A 24,137-nucleotide genomic window follows, 5' to 3' on the forward strand; every position below is an offset into this window, starting at 1 on the left:
GGGGAGGGGGAACCAATTGTATTTTCTAACAATATTTCGGGTGTATGAATATAAAAATTGTATTTTCCCTATCAGGAGGATCGCTAGGTCAAATTCACTAGTATCAATATTAATATGGAAACCAAGAAAATAGTGCAGTATCCCATTAAAAAATCCATTTTATGACTAATCGATGACTGTATTTTTCCAGCTACTAAAAAAGTCAAACCACCTCTTCTAGTTCATGTGGTTTTTTCTTGGGAATTACATCAACTGTTAAAAACGAAAAAAAGAAGCAAACAACAAGATCTGCAACTAACCTAGATTTTACTTCTTACAGAAACCATGGCTGAAACTCTTCCTCCTGTTGCAAAGGTAGAAACAGTTTTCAAGTCAGTTCAAGAACTGGCAAACAGCAATCAAATTCCAGAAAAGTATATTCATACACAAGGCTCAATCAATACATTTCCTCCACTGCTGGATGTACCAGAAGTTGATCTTAGTCTTATCATTTCATCATCCCATTCCCCCGCCCGCGAACAAGAGCTCAACAAACTTCAATCCGGTCTCAAGTCTTGTGGCTGTTTCCAGGTCTGACTTTGAGTACTTAAGTATTTATTATTTGATCTATATCCCGACATAAGAAGTCCAACACGAGCATTCCTTGAAATGGCAATCCATTAAAAAAATACTAATATTAAGATCGGCTAGAACAAGGTGATTATCTTGACGTAGGTTTGTCTCTGGTCTAGATCAACTTAGGCTAGAACAAGGTGATTATCTTAACGTAGGTCTGTCTCTGGCTTATATCGACCTAAGTTAAGTGACTGTATCGTTCGGCTTACAAAGTCATTATTTGGGAGTATTACCAAAATGTTCCAAAGGTGGGATTATCTTGACATAGGACTGTCTCTTGCCTGAAATGTGGAACCATATATCAAAATCAAGTGTTTTTTAAGTTCAACTAATTTCATTGTTAGCAGTGTTGTCACAGTTGACCACAATAATTTTTTTTAGGGGTAAGGCTGCATACATCTTACCCTTCCCAGACCCCACTTGTGGGAAACTACTGGGTTTGTTGTTATTGTTGTTTAAGAGCATTTTGTAATCTTGGAAATGTTTTTCTTTCCAATTTTTTTTTCCAAATTTGATAAGATTAGGAATAAAGTTATTCAGGAAAAGGCGAGAGTGGCCTCCGTAGATGATAAGATGCGGGAGGCGAGGCTGAAATGGTTCAGGCATGTGAAGAGGAGAAGCATTGATGCCCCAGTTAGGAGGTGTGAGAGGTTAGCCACAATGGGTATGAGGAGGGGTAGAGGTAGGTCGAATAAGTATTAAGGAGAAGTGATTAGGCAGTACTTGACGCAGCTGGAGCTTAGCGTGACATGTCCCTTATAGGAGGGTGTGGAGGGCGAGGATTAAGGTAGAAGGCTAGTAGGTAGTCGAGCGTGGTGCTCTTTTCTTTCTCAGACCTATAGCATTAGTATTAGTATGATATCCTTTTTACTCGTACACTGCTATCTTTACTTGTTGTTTGATTGGTAGCTTTCGCTTTGGTTTTTTTAGAACAACAACAACAACAACATACCCAGTATTATCTCACAGTATTATCCCACACTGTGAGGTCTGGGAAGGTAGTGTGTACGTAGACCTTTCGCTTTGGTTTTTTTAATATACTTATGTTGTTAGTACTTGTGGCCTATGCTTCTGTTCATCTAATCCTTTGCCGAGGGTCTATCGAAAACAACCTCTCTGTCTTCCCGGGTAGGGGTAAGGTCTGTCTACACACTACCCTCCCCAAACCCCACTTGTGGGAGCTCACTGGGTTTGTTGTTGTTGGAAATGTTTTTTTTTTCCTTGGCTTGTGATTGACAGAAAAGGAAAGTAGAACTCAAACTTCAGAGGATCCCAATAAAAGAAGTGAGTGAAAATGTGGAAAACAAAATTATAGTAAACGTTACTGCATCTAAGATAGTAAAAGAAAAAGATTGTCACAAGGGGATGATATCAAAGTAGTAAAAAGAAGAAGATATGAAAGTGAATGAAAAGAGGGGGTACTTAAATCATTCTATTTGTAAGCTATCTATTTGCTCTCTGCACTATTAGTTGCAATATCCATTTAAGAGTAACATATGTATGGGGTAATATTTGAAATTCAGGTCATAAATCATGGAATAGCAGATTCATTTCTTGACAAAGTGCGTGATATTAGCAAACAGTTCTTTGCACTTCCAACTGAAGAGAAGCTTAAATATGCCAGAACAGTCGATGACATTGAAGGATACGGAAATGATTCAGTTCTTTCAGAAAAGCAAACACTTGATTGGACCGACAGATTGTATCTAAATGTGATGCCTAAAGACATAAGGAAACTCCAATTCTGGCCCCAAAAACCTGAATGTTTTAGGTATGTGTTCTCTCCTTATGGTAAAGTTGTTGCCATGTAATCAGGAGGTCACGGGTTCAAGCCGTGGAAATAGTCTCTTGGAGAAATGCAGGGCTGCATATAATAGACCCTTGTAGTCCGGCCCTTTCCCGGACCCCGCGCATAGCGGGAGCTTAGTGCACTGGGCTGCCCTTTTTACTCTGAAATGAAGAAATTAGAAGCATAGGGCTAATAAGATTACCTTACTTGGCAGGGAAGTTTTTGAAGAATATATCAAGAATATGAAGCTGTTGAGTGAGTCCCTCCTAAAGGCCATAGCTACGTCATTGAACTTGGAGGAGAACTGCTTTCTGGACCAGTGTGGAGAACGAGGAATGATGGTTGCACGATTCAACTTCTATCCTCCATGCCCAAGGCCTGATGTTGTACTCGGAGTCAAACCACATGCTGATGGATCAGCCATTACTCTCCTGTTGCAAGACAAAGAAGTTGAAGGGCTTCAAGTTCTAAAAGATGATCAATGGTTTAGAGTGCCCGTTGTCCCATATGGTATCCTCATTAATGTTGGAGATCAAGTTGAGGTATATCGATCTTTAGGACAGAGTTGTTAAATCTCAAATATTGTACAGCATGTAAAATTCTCAGAATTGTTGTGTTTCTTGCAGATTATGAGCAATGGCATTTTTAAGAGCCCCGTGCACAGGGTGGTGACGAACACAGAAAGAGAAAGAAACACTCTTGCTGTTTTCATTATGCCAGATGTAGATGTTGAGATTGGACCAGTGGAAAAACTTATCAATGAGGAAACGCCGAGAGTGTACAAGAACATTAAGAATTATGGTGAACTCTTCTTCCAAAACTATCAGCGCGGGAGAAGACCTATAGAAGCAGCAATGATATGCAAAGAACTCGATAGCTGATAACAAAAAGCTAAGAGAGCATCAATTTCAGTTCCTTCTTTCTCGATTTGTATTTTAATTCGTAATTTTTTCAACACTGTCTAATTTTTCTTCTGTTTAGTACCACTTTCTTTCAATAATAGAAGTATGAGTTTAAGTTACATACACCTGCAGTATAAAGAAATTTTGCACTATCAGGTCACCGAAAGGATATTTACACGTAAGTCTCCTTAAAATATGGGATTTGTAATCTTGAAAACAAGATAGGTTATTTGCTATAGCATGTAAGGTGACCTGATGGTGTAAAATGTTCTTACACTGACGGTGTATATAACTTAAACTCTAGAAGTATATATTTCTCTCTAAGTCCAACCTGTAGTAGCTCGTTAAAGTAGTTGAATCTTGTTCACCCTGGAAAGTGGAGACACTGCAACTTCCTTTGCCTGAATAGAAGTATCTATTTCTCTCCAACTTCAACCTGCACTGAAATGAAAATAAGAGGAGTTAGAGTAGTTGAATCTTGTTCACCATGGAAATTGGAGAAAGTATGAGTATTTTTCCCTGAATTTAGATACATTACAGACCGAAAGTTTCTGTCCACTTGCTCCCGCAATTTACCTAGAAATTGTGGAATAGCCGAAAGAATCTTGCATAAGGTATAGGTGATGATATCGTACCATGATACCAATAATAATACATACATAAAGCAATTAGATGTAGCACTTCATCTGCTAGGTACCTTTGGAATTCTATTAATGAAACCATATAAGCGCAAGAGGTTGTTTATTCTTACATTGCTATAAGATACAAATGTACAAAATTTGAACAAACACTTTTATTGTCATTTACACCTGCCTAATTCAAAACTCGGATCTGCTTAAAACTAGCATATGTATATATCCTCGTACATTTAAGTACTCAGGAGAAGAAATCAATGTCTTCTTGGTTTGTGACCTTGTCCCTTACTATCACTCAATAATCTCATGGAATAAGTACAATTCATCGATCGAAGACTCCTTGAATCCTCATAAGGTTGTTGAAACCCAATATTTTCCACAGCACCAACCGTCTTGAACAATCGTCTCTTGTGCACTTCCTCCACCAATGTCTTGTGCAGCAACTGGCTGCGCATATCCACTAAGGACTTGTTCCTTGTTAGTCTACGGGCATCAACTTTGCCCTTCTCTTTAGAAGTGGAAGAAGTTCCTTTTAATTCTAGCATATCTTTGCACTGCTTGTAGCACATTCTTGCTAAAGACTGCCCGGTGCTTGAGTTTTCCCCGGGACAAAACCGGGAAGTATGGTGGTTAATTGCAGTAGCTGGCTGACTTTGTTTTGTAGAGGTGGTCACAGGATCATTCTCATCATCAGAGAAGTAATTGAAGTTGGAATAATTTGCAGAGTGCGATGAGCTTTGAGAGCTGGTGCCATCAAACATATCACCTGCAAGAGTAGGCGATGACTTGATCAGATGTAAATCAAACAGTTAAACATTCAATACAAAGAAATAGTTAAACATTCAGTCAAAATAATAAGGCCAAATAAAAGCGATAAACATATAAACAATCACCTCATGGTATTTTAATCAGATCGGAAAATGCAGAAATGCTGCTGGTTCTTTATTATAACTCAACTAAGATAAGTGGTTTATTCAAGTTCATCAAACAAAATCTGCTAACAATAGAGCAAAGACGACGTACGTGGAATTGGTAATATTACACTAGATTAGATAAATCATAATACCATGAAGCCAATGAGGACCATTGGTGTTTGTGTCAATCACTTGAGAGGAGAGCAGACCTGACAATGACACTTGGGAAGATGAGCAAGATGAGAAACCTTGGAACGGGTTATGGTGATCATTATCGTCGTCTTTATAGCTTAGCACATGGTAATCAGCGGATTCAAACTGATTCCATTTCTTCCACTGAGGTACCAGGCCAGATATCTCTCCATCGATCATATTAGCTATTTCATGTGGCTTCCAGTCTGTTATATCTAATTCCTTCACCATTTCATTTGCAACCTCCGTGGGGGTGTCAGTCACAATGTCGAATGGGAAATAAACATTCCTAACATCACCTGCATGGACAGATTGGTTTAAGTTTAGCCTCATTTGTAGCATTAATACTTCAGCTTCATGCATTTGTGTAGAAACTGGACTAATAATATTCGTTTTTCTTTTATAATCCGTCCTAATTCTTCAAGAACAAAGCTGAAGTCATAGGAAACAGAAATTTGTTTAAGATGAAGAGCAGCAAATACCTTCTTTATCCGCAATCTGCACTTTAATTAAAATGGTATCGTCTTCAGGGTTCAGTTTCCCCGTGATGGTCATATTAGTCCTTGGAGCGTCGTCATTCAAGTGGAGGTCCTCGATAGCAATTTTATCATTCAAGAAAGGCTTTGGAAGTTGCATCATTGTTACCGACTTACCATCCACATTATCAAATACAAGGAACGGATCAACCATTAGTTCTTTAGCTGATAATCTTTTTGATGCTGGCTCCAAGCATTTCCTAATAAACCTTTGTGCATCCAAATCTTGGACTTTATAAAATGCCCTAGGCCTCTTACCCTGAGTGAGGCAAAAAAGATAATTATGTAAATTTCTGATTGACTGACAAAAACTTCCGAAAAGATCTTATTAAAAGAGAGAGACAGCATCTTACAGAGGTCACTTTTTTGTATATTTGTGCGGGGTTAACACATTCACTGTATGGATATTCACCAGTAAGCATCTCTAACATGCACATGCCAAATGAATATACATCAACTAGCTCATTGTAGTTCTCCTCGTATAGTTCTGGTGCCATGAACTCAGGTGTCCCTATTGCACATGAACAGAAACAATAAACAGTCAGTAGTAAACGTGGAATGTTTTACAAAACACTAATGCATCTCAGATTTGATTGAATTTTATATAGAGAAAAGTCTCAAAATCAAGGCCAGTCTAGATAAAAATTGACTTTGGAAGACCACAGAGCTTAAGGGTAGCCCGATGCACTAAGCTCCAGCTATGCGCAGGGTCGGGAGAAGGGCCGGACCACAGAGCTTGATTCACCAAAATTCATTTCCATCTACATATTAAGGCGTGATGAGATATTTGGCTACACAGGAGATGAATAACAGATTGACCACAAAGGTTCCAGCAAGGAAAAAGGGAATTGGGAGATGAAGTACCTATAACACTGTGCGCTCGCTGTGATCCACGAAGAATTGCAGCTAAGCCCAGGTCCCCAATCTTCACTTGTCCAAGATGACCATTAACAAATATGTTATCACACTTTAGGTCTCGATGGATAACTGGTGGATCATGTTCGTGTAAATAAACAAGGCCTTCCAGTATTTGGCGTGCCCAATTCTTTATAGCTCGAATGTCTACTTGCTGATACTTCTTTCTGTATCTGCATTCAATGAAATGATCAGTGATTTTCTTATCTTGTAATAGTTTTACCAATAAATCAGAATCAACCAGCAGAAATGGGACATCCATGTATCCCCGTCAGCGAATCCGCCACAGATATTTAGGTCGTGTTAATTAATTTCAATGCTCACCAGAAACTCAAATCTCAAATTCTTTGTTTATTTTTTTCATAAGACATTACAGAAGCAAGGTATCAGATCCTTTGTAGGATTCCCTTAATTCTTTTATTTTCTCTTTCCCTAGCATCTATGCTACAACCTAAAGAGAAAAAAAATCAATTAGTATTTCAACAACTAACCGTACTCGAAATTGGGACCTTTAAGTCCAAGGCCCTCACATGCGGCCTCAAGCCCGCTTTAACAAAATCCCACTAGGTTGCAAATTAGGTGCAACACTAACCAGTAATGGATCTACACTAGACGCAGCGTATTCGACATAACTCAATGCGTCTAGCTTGAACTATATATGTGTGTATGTAAAAAAAAGAAAATTGGCACATATATACAGAGTAGAACCCAAGGGCAGCTCGGTGCACTAAGCTCCCACTATGCGCGGGAATGGACCACAATGGTCTATTGTACACCGCCTTACCCTGCATTTCAACAAGAGGCTGTTTCCACCGCTCGAACCCGTGACCTCCTGGTCACATGGCACTAACTTTACCAATTACGCCAAGGCTCCCCTCCAAAAAGTAGAACCCACATACTCTAAATTTCGTAGTCGTCACTGCATTTAACTTGCCAGATACAGAGCATAAATTTTAACCATTCTTGACAAAACCAGAACAAGGAAGAGAGCATTACCCTCGGAGAGTACCGGAAGTGAACATTTCGGTAATGAAATTGAAGGTCCTGTGTTCAACATCAATCCAAGAAGTATAGAATCTCATGATAGAATGATGATTGAGGGTACTAAGCAGATGAACTTCAGAATAAAGCCTCTCCATATCCTCTGGTGAATGAAGCAAATCATTTAGTTTAATTTGGTTCCATGCCATTTCCATACCTAGCAACTCATCAATTGCTCTATACACTGTTTTCATTGCCCCTTTTCCCAAAACTTCCTCGAACTGTCCGCCCATGCATTAAAACCCAAACATCAAACATAATCAAGAATCACACATAATTTACTCTACTCACACAAAAATAGTAACTTTCTCTGTTCCCATTTATGGAACTCAACAAATCAAGAATTGTACATGCGTAATTGATCAACCAAATCAACAACAACAACAACAACAACAACAAATTCAGTAAGTTCCCACAAGTGGAGTCTGGGAGCAGACCTTACCCCTGCCGGGAGGACAGAGAGGCTGTTTCCGATAGACCCTAGGCTAGAGAAGGCTAGAGAGTAGACGAAAAACCAAATTACTATCATCAAAAGCATTTTAAGGATTATAACATGCAACTAAAAGGCAAAAAGTTTGAAGCTTTAAAGAAAAAATTGAATCAACTTACAATAAATTACAACAAAGATAGTAACTTTAATTGTACATGCATAATTGATCAACCAAATACTGTCATAAAACCAGTTTAAGTTTTATAACATGCAATAAGAAACCAAAAAGATTGAAGCTTTAAAAGAAAAACTAAGGTTAAAAATTACTTACACGTCCATAACGACAAGTAGGATCAATTTCAACATATCTAAGATCATCCTCTGATTCTTTACAATTTTCTGAAAATCTTCCCTTATACATATTGAATTGATTCTTACAAGAATTTCAGTTAATCAAGAAAGTTGGTATAAGTTGAAACTTGAAAAGGGTAGTTAATTACTCTTTCCTTTTTTTTTTTTTTTTTTTTTTTGTGATCTACTTATAAAAGAGTTACGTGGGTAGCTAAAAGTTTTGTAGTTTATGACTAAGTAAAAGAGGTGTTTTGTATTCTGTATATAGTAATTAAATCCCAGGATGTTTCAGAGAAGAAACCAAAGAGAAGACAAAATAGTTTTGAGAAGTAGTAATTGTTGGCAAACATTTGATTGAGAAATGAGACAAATTAATGTGATGAATGAGTGTATTCTGATTTGACAGCAAGAATAGCACAAGTGAAAATGCTGGTACATAAGTTAGAACCAGTAGGGTCAGATTATTTTCTTCTTTTTTTTTTTTGGTTGGAAAATGATAAAAAGGTGAGATTTTTTTGGCCAAGAATTGGAGTTTCTTGAGGAAAAATAGGAAGAAAAAGCATATAATTTAATTAGAGGACAAATTTGGTGACTCTAGGGACCTGGTGAGAGAGAAAAAAGAGTGACAAAAAGGAATATAGGAAAGGCCAAATCTTTAGGTTAGATTTTTATTTTATTTTATTTATGTAATGATAAAATGACTAAGGTGATATTTCAAAAAGATGAAATGACTAAGGTGGTGGACACAAGCCTGAGATAGGTACATTTAAGGATGAGAAAATTAGAGGCAACTGTGAATATGGGAGAAAAAAAGTAGAAGAATTTTAAAATTTATGGGTTACCAAATATTATAAAAAACTTAGAATTGTCGATCTATACTGATATGAGTTATTGCCTTTTGCGTCTTAGAATGGAGAGGAAGCTTCAACCAAGCAGAAGTACACTCGAAATATAAATTGATTCAAGTACTATTTTAATGGCTTTTTTATAATCTTTTCTTTAGGTAAAAGTACTGTGAGCGCTATAATTTTTTTTAAAATGGCTTTCACTTATATGAATACAAGTACACAACATTCATTTTATGGAGTTGGGGCAGGGGAAGTTGGCACTTGACAACTTAACTTCACTAATGTGTTGTTTTATGCATAAGTTGAATAGACTAGTTTTGAAAACATTACTCCAATTTGTAGTAATTAAGAAGACAATTATGAAATTATCAATAAAATGAGATGCAGAAGTAGGTGAGATTGAGGTACACCTTCATTTATTTAATACTCGTGTGGCATCATAGACCAATTAATTGTCAAACTAGATACACTGCATTATGAAATTGCAAAATGCACCAATAAGAGTTGTGGTGGACGGGTAAATACTCCTTCATTCTTAATCAAAAATTTTAGATTCGAGCTCTAGGTATGAAGTTACCTTTGTTAGGGAGCATTTTATCCCCCCCCCCAATATGGAACTTTCCGCCGCTGTACGGGTAAAACCAGGGGAAAAAATTTCTCCGATTCCCCGATGAGAGAACGAAGGGAAAGCCCAGATCGACGTGATTATAATCGAGGCCAGAAACCCCTCATATCGAGACCTAGGCAAAATGAACGATATATCCGACATCGGATATGGTAAAACGACGCATCTTAGACCGAGAGTAACTTCTAGACCTCGGGAGACGCAGTAAACGGTTATGCATGACAGATAGGGGGGTGTAATATTCTCCCTCAATCGGATATTACTGCACGAATCTCGTTCAGTATCGGTTATGGATCAATAATTATTGAAAGAAGAAGATTTTATTTTATTTTTTATAACCGTGGTGTCCAGGCCAGTTTGCGACACACCTCGACTAATTCCATGGGATACCTGCCACCTCGCACCAACAACAAGTACTAGATAAATCTATCTACCAAGGCATGGATAGATGAACGGCACAATATTAAACTATGCCAATTCGAAAAAATAGACAAATCTTTAAGTTAGATTTTTATTTATTTTATGAAGTGATAAAATGACTAAGGTGGTATTTTGAAAAGATGAAATGACTAAGGTGGTGGACTCAACTCAAGCCTGAGATAGGTACATTTAAGGATGAAAAGATTAGAAGCAATTATGAATATGGGAGAAAAAAATACAAGATTTTAAAATTTATGCGTACCAAGTATTATAAAGAACTTAGAATTGTCGATCTCTATTGATATGAGTTATCGCCTTTTGCGTCTTAGAATGGAGAGGAAGCCTCAACCAAGCAAAAGTGCGATATGTCTGGACACTAAAATTATAAATTGATTGAAGTACCATTCTAATGACTTTTTCATAATCTTTTCTTTAAGTAAAATTACTGTGAGCGATATAAACTTAAACTTCATTTTTTTAAATGACTTTCACTTATTGTTACGATACAAAATCTCTCCAAAGTAATTGTAATAGCACCTAGTCTCTAGAACTAGGTAAGCCTAACACATCCTGAAAGGTGAAAGGTAACGATTCTACTAGCAACTATGGAACATGAACCAGAAACTTCTAATAAAACCAATAGTCTCAACATGATACAATATCCCAAAATCGGCAGTACAAGTTATAAGCCCTTTCTAGGAGTAATTGTACATAACAAATACATCACTTCCGGATTAATAGGAAACAATAGAAATAATTACAATAGAATGTGACTTCGGAGCTTGTGAACGTCCAGCAGGTGTACCTTTAAGTCTCCAGCCGCACAAGCATGAATCTCAAAACCAACTAGATCCGAAATACCAGGTTCTGCACAAAAATGTATAGAAGCGTACCATGAGTACACCATAGTGGTACCCAGTAAGTGTCAAGCCTAATATTAGTAGAGTAGTGACGAGGACAGGTCAAGACACCTACCGAACATGTAAACTTGCGCAGAGTATGACATAAAACTAACAAGGAAGGAATATCACGATAACGCCAATAGCAGAAAGAATTCAGGTTACAAACAGTAGTAAAGATGAAGGGAACCCGAATGACAACGAGAGATAACCAAGTAATTCAGCAGCAACATGGTCGGGGTACGGATGTAGTGTAAATGTACTCAAGTAGGAAAACCGATGCCAACTCAACCAATCAAATTATTTCTAATACACAATTTCAACAATCCCACTTCTAGTAATCTCATATCATAAAACACAATTTCCAATCCTTTAACACTCACGGCACCTTGTGCCCACATTTTTCATCTCACTTCGCACAGCAAAATCCACGTGCTACTCGGTACATAATATCCGTGTCAAACACTAATTAGGATGTTCAAGAGATTTTATTTATATATCGTAAAGTAAAATTATAGTTTCTGAAGCAAGTAGAAAATCAATGAGAAAGATGAGTTTATTTTAGAAATCATTTGAGTGAAGAAAAATAATATTTTTAAATAAAATACAGCATCGAATAAGCTACTGAATTTAACATAGAATTTATTAAATTAAAACATAATAACAATCCCTTTCTAAGTAAAGTAAAAACACCAGACAGGGTAAGGAGATTAAGTTGATAAATCAATTAAAGTGAAACATGACAACTATTAGAAATAGTAAGTACCGAATTAAACGGCAAATTATAACTTAAAAGTCACATAAGGTAAGCATGTTATTAATTCTTTTATATAAAATCGCTATATTACTAACAACTCAACAGGATATGAGGTAATGACTCAACGTAGTACATTCATCTTGAAAATTAATTCACCAGGATAATAGTATTAGGAACAGAATTCAGGAAATGATGGCAAGGCGATAAGTCAATGACAATAACTCAATCCTCGGAAACCAAAACAAGAAATACAAATTCTCAGAGTCTCGTACGAAAGAACCGAAGCCAACACAATATAACAGGGAATACAAAACACATAACTGTTACGGCGTGCAACCCGATCCCACCGTGCAATACTATTCACCCTTATTCCACCATGTGAATATCAAAAGTAATAAACAAATATATGTTACGACGTGTAACCCGATTCCACCATATAATCAGAGTCAATATCATAGTTCACCCTTATTCCACCATATCAATTCACCCTTATTTCACCTGATGCGTAGTACAACCCGATCTCACCGTATCAATATCATAATAATAAACAAAATATTTTAATATCAATATCATAATTCGCCCTTATTTCACCATGTCAGTTCACCCTTATTTCACTTGTTGCGGCGCACAACCCGATCCCACCATATTAATATCATAATAATAAACAAAACAATTCAATAACTTGATTTATAATAATGTCTACAATCAAGGTTACGAGTACACGGCAACCAAAGGACCACGTAAAATCAAAAGAATACAACAAGCTTTACCAAAATGACAGGGCAAGTAAGGCACGCGATAACTAAATATGCAATCACAACAATTAGGACATGTAGCAGATAAGCACAGAGTCATAGAAGAAATTCAACAATTAAGGGATAACAAGACAATAAAGAAGACAATAACTTTAGCTAAGGCATATAAGGGCCAATAACGAGTAAGAGATACAATAAGTGCTAACAGCGTCAAATACAACATGTAAGAGTATATTAACAACGAGAAATCACATGTTATGACAATTCAATTAAAGGCATGTGAAGAGACTAGACACTCTGAGCTGTCACTTACCACATATAGACCGTGTACCCACTTGTCACCTTGCGCACACGGATTTCACATAACAAGATAGCACAATTAACCCAATTCCTAAGGGATAGTTTCCCCCACACAAAGTTAGACAAGACACTTACCTCGAAGAAGCTAGACCGATACTCTAAAATGACCTCTCGAGTGAAATAACCTCTGAACGGCTCAAATCTAGCCAAAATAACTTCAATTCATAAATAAAACTCATAGAAAATATTTCTGGATAATAAAGCTTCAATCTTTAATAAGAACTAAAAAGGCATCCCCCCTCCACCCGGGCCCGCACCTCGGAACCCTATAAAATTTACAAAACTCGAACACTCATTCCTATACGAGTTCAACCATACCAAAATTATCAATTTTCGACATCAATTCATCCTTCAAATCATCATTTTACATTTTAAAAGATTTCTTCAAAGATTCCCATTTTTCCTCAACTCACATCACTAATTATAAGATAAAAATAAAGATAGAATCATAGAATATAATAAATTTTGGGTGAAGAACACTTATCCAAATAATTTGCTTGAAAAACCCACGAAGAATCGCTCAAAACCGCACTTTACAACTCCAAAAATGATAAAAATGGCTAACCCTCGAAATAGAATACTTTTATATTCTGCCCAGGTGTTTATACATCGCCGATCGCGGAATTTCAATTGCGATAGCGAAGAGGAAATGATTACTGTCCAAAATTAATGGTACGCGATCGCAAAGAGGGAAAATTCCGATGCCCAAGGAATGCACTATGCGACCACGAAAGAGGGAACACAATCGCGAAAGGGAATCAGAACGTGGACGGTTAAACGCGAACGCGTTGAAGGGAAATGCACACCTACGCGATAGCTGAGAGCAGTGTGTGAACGCCAAGAAAACTTATTCCTGCCTCCAAAATTACACTGTGCGAACGCGGAGGAATTGATGTGAACACGATTAAGAAAACCAGATACCAAGAAAATAGCAGTCCAACATCATGGAGAAATGGGCCATAGCCCATCGAAACACGCCCGAGGCCCCCGGTACCCCCATCGAAACATGCCAACTAGTTCCATAACATAACACAAACTCGCTCGAGGTCTCAAATCACATCAAACAACGTTGAAGCTACGATTTGCACCACGAATCGAACTTATGAACTTTCAAATCTTTCAAACTTTCAAAACTCGTGCCGAAATATACCAAATCAATCTGGAATGATGTCAAATTTTGCATGCAAGTCCTAATGACATAATGAAGCTGATCCAACTCTCGAAATCGAATTCCAACCCCGGTATCACCAAAGTCAACTCTCGGTCAAACCTCTCAATCTTCCAAAACTTCAACTTTCTAATTTTTGTCGAAACGCTTCAAATTATCCTGCGGACCTCCAAATCCAAATTCGGACGCACGCCTAAGTACAAAATCACCATCCGGGCATATCTGAACCATTGAAACTTCAATTCGAAGTCAAATACTCAAAAGTCAAACCTTGGTCAATTCTTTCAACCTCGAGCTTCTCAAATGAGAATCACTCCCTAAAATTCTTTCCGAATCTCTCAAAAATCTGAGCCGATGATGCACGCAAATCATAATACACTCTATGAAGCTACTCGTGACCTGAAACTGCTGAACTGTGTGCAATTTCTAAAAACGACCAGTCGACTCGTTACATATATGAATACAAGTACAAAACATCCATTTCATTGAGTTGGGGCCGGGGAAGTAGGCACTTGACAGCTTGACTTCACTAATGTATAGTTATGCATAAGTTGAATAGACTAGTTTGGAAAACGATACTACACTTTGTAGTAATTAAGAAGACAATTATGATATTATCAATAAAATGAGGTGCAGAAGTAGCTGAGATTGAGGCAGACCTTTATTTATTTAATACTCGCGTGGTATCATTGAGTAATTAATTGTCAAACTAGATACACTCCGTTATGAAATTGCAAAATGTACCTATAAGAATCGCGGTGGAGTGGTAAATACTTCTTCATTCTTAACCAGAGGTCTCGGGTTTGAGCTCCGGATATGGAATCGCCTTTGTTAGGGAGCGTTTTACCCACAATGTATTCCCGCTATGATTCAAAATTTAGTCGAGCCAACCACAATACGGGTACCAAACATCGAATGAAAAACCAAAAAAAAAAAAAATTGCAAAAGGCACGACTAACTACGTGGGAAGGACTCTTAAGGTTTTTTTGGGGTTAAATTTCATAACTCTAATACAAATTTTGAGTAGGTGTCATTACTTGTAAAACTTTATTTTATTTATTACCCATGTTTGATGAAAAAGCTTAAATCTTTGCTATTACAGTTTATTGAAAACAGAATTCACTACTAAAGTAAAAGGTCAAATGAAATATTTGGAAGTTCTCATTAATTTAAGCGATCAATATTTTCTTCAACAATTAGAATATGTAAACATAAATACCTAAACAAGTTTTTAGTAGTACTAATAACCAGTAGAAATATTATATACTTTCGATGAGATATTATCGGTCTTTTTAGATTTTTGCATACCCTTATAAAATCGCATTTAATGGTTTAATCCTACAAGTTTGACTTTGACAAGATAAAGACAAAAGGAAGGTGACTTCTGTTGGGTGTATTTTCATGTAATCAATTAATAATTTGCAGTGCACGACTGCATAACAATCTAACTATTAAACAATAGTTGACCATATCAATAAATAAATGCAATTGATTAACTTAATATATTTATATAATAAAAAAAATAGTTTACTAAAGGTAGTACAATTTATCTCTGTCCCTTTTGCTTCTTGAAAATGTGTAAAGGTTCTTATTTTTTCCTAGTGTCAAGGTTCGGTATCCTACTTCATTTTTTTGTTTCCCAACATTATTTTTGTATGACCAAAAAATATGAACCTTTGGTTAAGCTAATTAATTTAATATATAAAAGGTAAATTCTAGTTAAAGATAATAATTTCAAATTTATAATCAGCCTATAAAGATGAAGTAGAACAGTGTCGGAACAAGTTTAATGTAACGTGCATTTAATGTTTCAAGGTCAATAATAGGATGAGAATATCAAGCATTAAATAACAATAAATGGCACTAAATGTAAATAAGAAGAATGATTCACCCAATATTGAATGAGGTGGATGATTATTCTTTCTGACAATGATGAATGACAAATAACTGTGAGAATATTGGAGGCTTTTCTCGGATCTGATGGGAAAAGTATAGAATAAACAACAAAACGAATCTCTTTAGAAAGATGATGTTCGTATTTATCTAGAGAGTCTGCTTTTCAAAAGAGTTCTTATCAAAGAATATTACATGCCTATCACCTGATCTCTCTTTCTATTTAAAGGGACATACACCTGATTAACCCTAAAAGTACAAACAAAGGGAATATTCCCTCAAAAACCCTGTTACTAAAATAGCCGTTACTGCTCCTTATGACACTTGACCTCAACCACGATCGACTGCTCGGCAATGAGTTCCATTAATCATTAGTCGACCTCGGCCAAATTAATTTTAATAATATCACTTCGTGTCGAATATCCTAAGTCAGATTTTGACCCATACAGTTAGTCCCTCCGCTTATCGAGGTCGTCTCTCAGACGGCCCCGATGAGCGGATTTCGCTAGTCGTAGTTGAGAGATTTAGGTGGGCAGGTCGAGTAATAATGCTCATGGCGAGGTGGGAACGTGGAGCTTCGTGAGCCATAACTTACCGTTATGTCGGTTCAGAATGACGCCATGACATCATGCGTCATTATTATACATTTTCCCGATGGGTTGTGTCGCTTCCCTTGCCTCTGCCGTTTCGATATTTGTGCGTCGATGATTTGTATTCTTGATTAAGGTGCCTGAATTTTTTATAGATAAGGATAGAAAACCCTCTATTTGATCCTTTGTGTTTTCAAGCATTCTAACCTCTATATCTTTCTTTCTTCTTCTCCAGTGTTCTTGCTTTCGTTGTTTCCACCTGTAATCCCTGTTTTTCCTGGTTTCAGCAACTTCTGCTACTCAGACCTCCTTTATACATGCATTTTCTTCTCATATAAACAACCAAAGATGGCTAATACATCTTCTTCTTCCAGGAGGACATCTTATCCAGTTCCACTAGCAGTGAGCACGCCCTTTCATGACGATAGGGCTACCATTATTGCAGAGGAAAAGAGCTTCCCTACGGTGGAGGAAATAATTCCTCATAGGGAGAAAGCTAGGTCTGATTTCTCAAAGTTGCTAGAGGATGACCCCAAAATTTCGGAGTCGTTGATGACAGAGGCGGCTCTCACTGAGTTTAGGGCCAGATTCAAAATTTCTGCCCATATAGACCTGATCCCCGCTGGGCACGACGCGGTGCAAATAAACCGCCCAGGGTACTGCGCCTTCTAAGCATACCCCCTTCCATGTGGGCTACTCTTTTCCTATTCTTCCCCTGGCCGAAGAATTCTGCCACTATTACCGTGTGTGCCCAACCCAACTTTCCCCTATATCTACAAGCTCATCTGCATGGTCTCGATATTCGTGGAATTAGCCGGGGTCGAGGTGACACTCCGCCACCTGATGCATCTTTTCGCCCCAAATTTTCACAGGGAAACGATGTTACACCTCCGCCACCTAGGCAGCAAATGCCTAGTGGTAAAAATGGATGATAAGGCCTACCGCCAGTTCTGGCTCAATTACTTCTACATCAGAACCGAAGACTTAATGATTAATGCAAGCGGGTTCCCTGAGCTTTGAAAACTACGCCCGTAAGTACCCTTTCTTTTCCCTTCATTGTACTTCTTGCTGTTCGACTCTTGTTATATTGACTCTTTTCTTCACGCAGCCGAGGTCGAACCCCCTCCTTTGGTTGAGGACATTCACGACTGGGTTAGTCGGGTCCTTCCTCATACGGTGGTATCCGCGACTGGTCGGTCTTCCGCGAGAAGTTCGAAACTAAGCCCCCCGGTAAGTCTGCTTTCCTCAGGTCTTTGTCGTTGTCTTTTTTATTGTATCTCTGTGGGTACTGATTTTGTTCTCTTGTTTAGTCATTAGCACGGAGAGGTTCGAGGAGGTCGAGGGATCCTACTCCTGCGTTCCGACAAGCGACAACTGCGAAGGGATCTACCTCGACTGAGAGCGCAGCTGGGTCTACCCGGTCATCTGACTCAACTCGGCCTTTGGCCTCAGCTAGAAAAACTCGACCAGCGGCGGCTCCAATATCTAAGAATCCGCCCCTTAATGTGCTGCATTTGGTTGATGAGTCATCTCATAGCGAAGAGCACTTGGTTATGTCACACCTCCTTTTTCACTACACCCCCGGAAGGGCATAATAAAGGGAGTTTTTCCAATTAAAGGACAATCAAAACGGGATTATATTATTAAAAGATTCAGAGTTGCCACTTGGGAGATTTATGGTGTCCCAAGTCACCAGTTTCAAATCCCGAATCGAGAAAAAGGTTGACTCTGTATTACAGTCCGCGAACCAAAAATTCGGGTAAGAAATTCTGTTAACCCGGGAGAAGGTGTTAGACATTCCCGAGTTCTGTGGTTCTAGCACGGTCGCTCAACTGCTATAATTGGCATAATTCTCAGATTTTTTGAATATTTTGAACCTATGTGCATTTTTAACTTTAGAACCGCTTTTATTTATTTTAAAGAAGATTTAACGTCGTCTAAAATATATCTTTGGATCGCGTCACATGAAATGCACCCGCAATCCGAAACACATTTTATTCAACGTTATAAAGATTTGGATTTGGGTCATGAAAATTCGCTAAATGGCACACCTCGATTTCTAAGGATAAACAAGATTAATTAAAGCGAGGGCCGTGCAATTGTGATTTTTGTTCGGCACGGCACACCTCGATTATTTAAAGAAGCTTGGTTGAAGGAAGGAAACCCTAAGAATTCACAAGACGTTTTATCAAAATTCGAACTAAGAAGACGCAATAATTAAACAAACACCCTTTTTCCTTTTAAAACTTAAATCTAACAGCCTACTGTATTTTTCAATTATTGGTGGACTATCAATTTTAGCCAAAAGATCTAAACCAAATCTCAGAAGAAAGCCCAATTCAAAATGGGATGCAAATATCAGAATTAATTTCAGCATTGATGTGAATCCAATTTCCATTTCAAACCTGGGCTCAATAGGAGCCCAAAATCACGATGAGCCCAATAACAGACTGTGGCTAAAGAACCACAATTTTAAAAAAAGGTTTGGGCCAAACCTCAATAGCAGGCCCAATTTGAAAGCATTGAAGCTGAAAAGTGGGACTCAAGATCGAGTCCCTAAAGGAAGCAACATTTCACAAACAAAAATTATCACTGGTTTTAAACACAAAACAGGGCTTCATTTTTTACAATTAAACTATATGCAGCCTCAAATCTTTAAGCCTCAAACGAATTTTAAGCACTGCAATGGAATAGAACTCAACGAATCTAGAAAATTATCTTCAAATTACTAAAGAATCCAATTAACTAATGACTAGCTGCTGAAGTACCAATTAATAGTAGAGTAGCAACAAATTCAAATCGCCTGTCAGGCTTAAACACACTCACATGATACTCAAAACTTAAAGCTTAAACTAACATTTCAAACATGATAACAAACCTTTTAAACACTGAAAAATCCATACTATCCTACAATTAATCTTTCATAGTTTCCATGCTTCAGGAGTGACAAGAGTTCAATTATTACATCATATCCCTAACAAAACTACTACAGGGCAATACCAAACCTGCATCTACAAAAAAAATAGTGGAATCTACATAACTCAGTAATCGAAAAGCCATTCAAACTAGATAAGCTACTACTAGCTCTACTCAACAGGATCCGCATATTGTGCATATTAGATGCATAGAACTTAAGCTAACTTAATGTTCAGCATAACAAGCTAAGCTTTACATAAAGAAGGATTCAAATAACAAGCTTAACATATGAACAGCATACACAACTGAACATCAAAACTCCAAACTTCCATTATTTTTTTACTTTCAACTTGAGCATCACATTATAGGTTTCAGGAGATATGTACCTGGGTGTAGAAGAAACAAAAGGAAAAAAAAGGTAAGGAATCAGCAGCTACAGAGCAGCAATCAACAGCAGTTTAAAACCAATTTCAAGCCCAGAAAGTGAGATCAAATAGTCCAAGAATCAATTCCAAACAAGCAACACCCCAGCCAAACAACAGACCAAGCTTAAGTGACTCGACCTCAAACCATTTTAGTACCCAAAACAATCAGAAAATTGATTCAGGAAATGAAGATTTCAAATTGCAAAGCTGAAACTCAATGGAACAGTATTTTGTCAAAGATTTTCAGCTGTTTTGTTAATTGCAGAATTTTTCCTTCTCTTTGGGTCTCTTAGCTTCTTTGGTCTGCCTTGCAAGGCAAGTTTAGGGTGCCTTTATAGGCAAGGCAAGTAGGGCAGCCTGAAGTTTTCAGTTTTGCATATGGGCCCTTTTCCAATTTTCCTTTTTGCCTAGATACACCTAGTTTATTCTCTTCTTTGCTCAACTACCCTCAATAAAATTACCAAATTAACATAACAACCCCCCACCCCAGCTTCTAGGAAGCTTCCTCAGGTTGCAACTGAAAGATTCCTTGAGTAATCTCCCCGATTTACCTCTTAATCAGCCTATTTTTACCCCTGAACCTCAGACGGGTTATGGGTCAAGTCGACCCTAGACTGACCCATTTTGAAGGCCAGCCCATATCATCAGCCTAAGCGTAAAAGTATGAACCCCCCACCCAGCCCAAGTACAAACAGACTAACTGGGGAGAAACAAAGCAAAACAATTCAAATAATTTCAAAATCGAACTAATGAACTAGAATTAATGATTAACAAACTGAATTAGAGAAAAAGGTTTTCTTAAAACTACAATGCATGTAGACACTCTGAAACTAGGGAAGCAAAAGAGTCCACAAGAAAGGGGGAGAAACAGATGACAACGGAAGGTAAAAAATAAAAATAAAAAAGTAAAGAAGAAAGAAAAACTAACAAAAGAACAACAAGATAAAAAGAAATACCTACAGAGACTCCAACGCATGAAAGAAAGGATAGAAATTTCAACTTCTTTGGATTTTCTGTCCTATTACGACGTTAATCGTGTGTTCTTAATAAGAACACACGAATAAAATCGAAATTGACCCAAATCTTCAAGCAGCATCGAACTTGAGACCTTCTTGGGAATTAGGGCTCATGCTTTGATTTAATATTCGAGCAGTTTGAGGGGTGTTCGAAGGCAGCTAGGTGGATATTTGGGATGGGGAGGTTGGGGTGGTTCTGTGGTGTAATTTTGAAGCGGTTTGGAGGTGGCGCCGCCACCGGAGAAAGTGGGCGGCTATAGGGTTCTGCCTCCGTGGATCTAAGATTTGAAGAGTTCTAGAGGGGTTTGAGGGAAAGCGACCGGAGATTTGGAAAGAGGGGGTCAAGGTGGGTTTGTGGTGTAATTTTGGTTGGGATTGGAGACTCGCCGCCACCGTAGGGCGATTTCCGGCGGCGGCTGGTGGTGGGATTAGGGTTTCGTCTCTGAAAAGGAGGGGGGAACGAGAGAGATGAGTGAGAGGGGGGGTAACGTTTCAGACACTTATATATTAACCCCCCCCCCCCCAGTTCCCATCCGTCGGATCAACGGAAATCAATGGCCAAGATTGGCCGTTATAAAAACGACGCAATTTGGGTTTTAAAGGGATGGACCGGGTTTTGGGGAGACTGGGCTGGGTTGGAACGGGTAAACTTGGGGGGGTTAATGGAGGAAGGATGGTTTGGGCCTGTAGCTAAATTGAATTGGCCAAAACAATTTTATTTTTTATTAAAGACCATTTTTCTTTTCATTTTCTTTTTCTTTTTCTCTTCTTTTTTTTTTCAGATTTTGTTAAATACAAAAATAAAAACCTGATTTAACTCTAAAACAAAATTAATAACTAATTGCACTCTCCAAAATTAACTAAGTCCTAAATTAAAAGAAAACTATAAAATTCGAAAATTAAAAAAAAAGTCAAAATGCGAAAGAGCTATTTTTGATATTTTCTTCATATTTTGCCACAATTAATTAACTAATTAACCTAAAAACAAATATGAAATAGGACCCTAAATGCAAATGCACATATATTTTTGTATTTTTCACTAATTAAAATGCACAGACAAAAATGCAAACAATTAACAGAAAATGCCACAAAAACCACAAAATTGCAAACACTGAAAAGGAATTATTTTGTTTTGAATTTATGGGAGTAATTCATATAAGGCAAAAATCACGTGCTCACAGGTTACGCTCAAGAGGATGGTGGTGGATATCGGCAACGGGGCAGTTAGAGAGGTGGACTCTACAAGGAGCGATAGTGAGCCGGTTGTGGTTGCATCAGAGAGCGACGCAAATCTATGAACGAAACTCCACTGCCAACGGGGGTCGTAGAAGATGTTCCTTTACTCGAGGTTGCGGTTGAAGTTGGAGGGCTATATGAGGCTGCGGATGCCGTGCTGAGAAACGAGCCGTCATCCTCGGGACCGGTCGGTGTTCCTTCGTCGGAAGAGGAGAGAGGAAAGGGCACTGCCAAGGACGGTTATGAAATCGGTTCTGACATTAATCCCGAGGAGGTGCGGATGTTGAGTGAAGGATTTACTCAGGTGGAGGTGAGGTTGGAGGGGTCTACTCATACCATCGTAGTCCCCATGGACCGTGACCTATTGGTGAACACGAAGGACGTGGTCCCCTCCTTGGGTACCCTCTGTTCTAATGCGGAGGGAAGGACCATAGAGACGTTCAATGATGTCGCCCTGTCATCGGGCATAGCCAGCCTCGCCCTGAGGGTAAGCTTTCCGATCTTACGAGTTTCTATGTCTTGCATCTTTCTCTCTCTCTCTCTCTCTCTCTCTCTCTCTCTCTCTCTCTCTCTCTCTCTCTCTCTCTCTCTCTCTCTCTCTCTCTCTCTTTTTAGACAGACTTTCTTTCTCTTTTGCTTTCTTCTTTGTTTTAGACCATTATCTTGGAGATTGAGAGTGGTCACCAAGAGTAGAGGCGTAAAGCCATTTTTAAGAAATAGAGAAGAAGTACTGCATCAAGCATCGTGAGATCTGCATGCGGTTCGGTATGAGTGGTAATTTCCAAGCTATCAGAGACGAGCTAAAGCAGAAAGATGATGAGCTTATGAGAGACATCATTAAATGCAACGAGCTCGAGGGGGTGCTAAGAGATAAAAAGGAAGAGCTCGAAGTAAGCAAGGGAGTTGAGGTTGGGTGTGTGGATCTTCAGACCCAAGTGGTATCTCTGCGGGGCGAGCTCGAGCAGTGTTCAATTAGAGCCAACACTTTGAGTGATGAAGTAGTCGAGAAGATGGCAGATTTGGAGAAGGCTGAGTTGGCTCGGTTGGCCGCTTTGGCAAAGGTGGAGGCATTGGAGGATACGATTCGTGTCCTCCGGTCCGAGTGGGCAAACGATTTAGAGACGGCTATGCTTAGGGAAGCACGACTTGACGAGCAAATTGGGGGGCTAGAAAAAGAGGTCTCGAACCTAGGTGATCAAATCGCTGCTCTCGAGGCCGATAAGACGTAGTTGTTGGCTCAGCCTTCCTCCTCTCACACTTCTGCTTATCCCGATGTTTCGCGGGATTTTTATGAGAAGTGGATCCACGCCGAGACCTAGCTAGACATATTCAGGGATTTGGTGACGGCGGGGAGAGTTCCTGAGGCTATTTTTTAGGATGCTCGTGCTAAGGCGTGTGCAGCTCGGTCGCTAGTGGTTATGACCCTGCTACACCGAGGACTGGTGATGGTGAGGAGTATTTGGATGGGATCGATCATGGTGCCTGGTACGAGGATGCGTACTCTGATGGAGATGACGATAGTGGAGATGGCATTGCTGAGTAGTTATTCCCTTGTAATTTTTGTGGGAGTTTGTTTAGCCCTTGTAAAGGATATATCTAAATCTTCTTTGCTTGGTCTTGTGTGATTCTATCATTTGGTCGCCTTAATCATAATAATTTTGGTTTTGTCCATGGCCGAGGGTGGTAAGTGGAACAAGGTCGAACATAAGTTAATTCGAATGAGGTCGAGTGTCTAGTTAATCCGAATAAGGTCGACTGTGAGTTAATTCGAACGAGGTCGAATGTGAGTTAATTCGAATGAGGTCGAATGTTTAGTTAGTTCGAATGAGGTCGAACGTTTAGTTAATTCGAACGAGGTCGTATGTTTAGTTAATTTGAACGAGGTCGAATGTAAGTCAATTCGAACGAG

The 24,137-nt window shown here is 38.5% G+C and overlaps 2 protein-coding genes across 5 annotated transcripts; one reads left to right on the forward strand and one right to left on the reverse strand.

The window, feature by feature from the left end:
• On the forward strand, positions 308 to 3,630 carry LOC109227493 (codeine O-demethylase-like). The gene is made up of 4 exons (XM_019392683.1): positions 308 to 570; positions 2,139 to 2,386; positions 2,619 to 2,946; positions 3,031 to 3,630. Exons 1-4 carry the CDS (start codon positions 325 to 327, stop codon positions 3,283 to 3,285), a joined length of 1,077 nt encoding a protein of 358 aa, XP_019248228.1. The 5' UTR covers positions 308 to 324; the 3' UTR covers positions 3,286 to 3,630.
• Positions 3,994 to 8,758, reverse strand: LOC109227492 (probable serine/threonine-protein kinase WNK4). Of its 4 annotated transcripts, none has more exons than XM_019392678.1 (7): positions 8,301 to 8,758; positions 7,495 to 7,760; positions 6,448 to 6,671; positions 5,937 to 6,094; positions 5,530 to 5,842; positions 5,008 to 5,346; positions 3,994 to 4,707 (listed from the first exon to the last, which is right to left on the reverse strand). In XM_019392678.1, the coding sequence occupies exons 1-7, from the start codon at positions 8,388 to 8,390 to the stop codon at positions 4,196 to 4,198; spliced, it is 1,902 nt and encodes a 633-aa protein (XP_019248223.1). In that variant the 5' UTR covers positions 8,391 to 8,758; the 3' UTR covers positions 3,994 to 4,195. The 4 variants fall into 4 exon arrangements, with proteins under 4 accessions (XP_019248223.1, XP_019248224.1, XP_019248226.1 ...); XM_019392679.1 differs by having other exon boundaries at positions 5,065 to 5,346; positions 8,301 to 8,756; XM_019392681.1 differs by having other exon boundaries at positions 5,065 to 5,346; positions 7,495 to 7,642; positions 8,301 to 8,390.

Source organism: Nicotiana attenuata, chromosome 6 (assembly GCF_001879085.1).
Source record: "Nicotiana attenuata strain UT chromosome 6, NIATTr2, whole genome shotgun sequence".
Lineage (NCBI taxonomy): Eukaryota > Viridiplantae > Streptophyta > Magnoliopsida > Solanales > Solanaceae > Nicotiana > Nicotiana attenuata.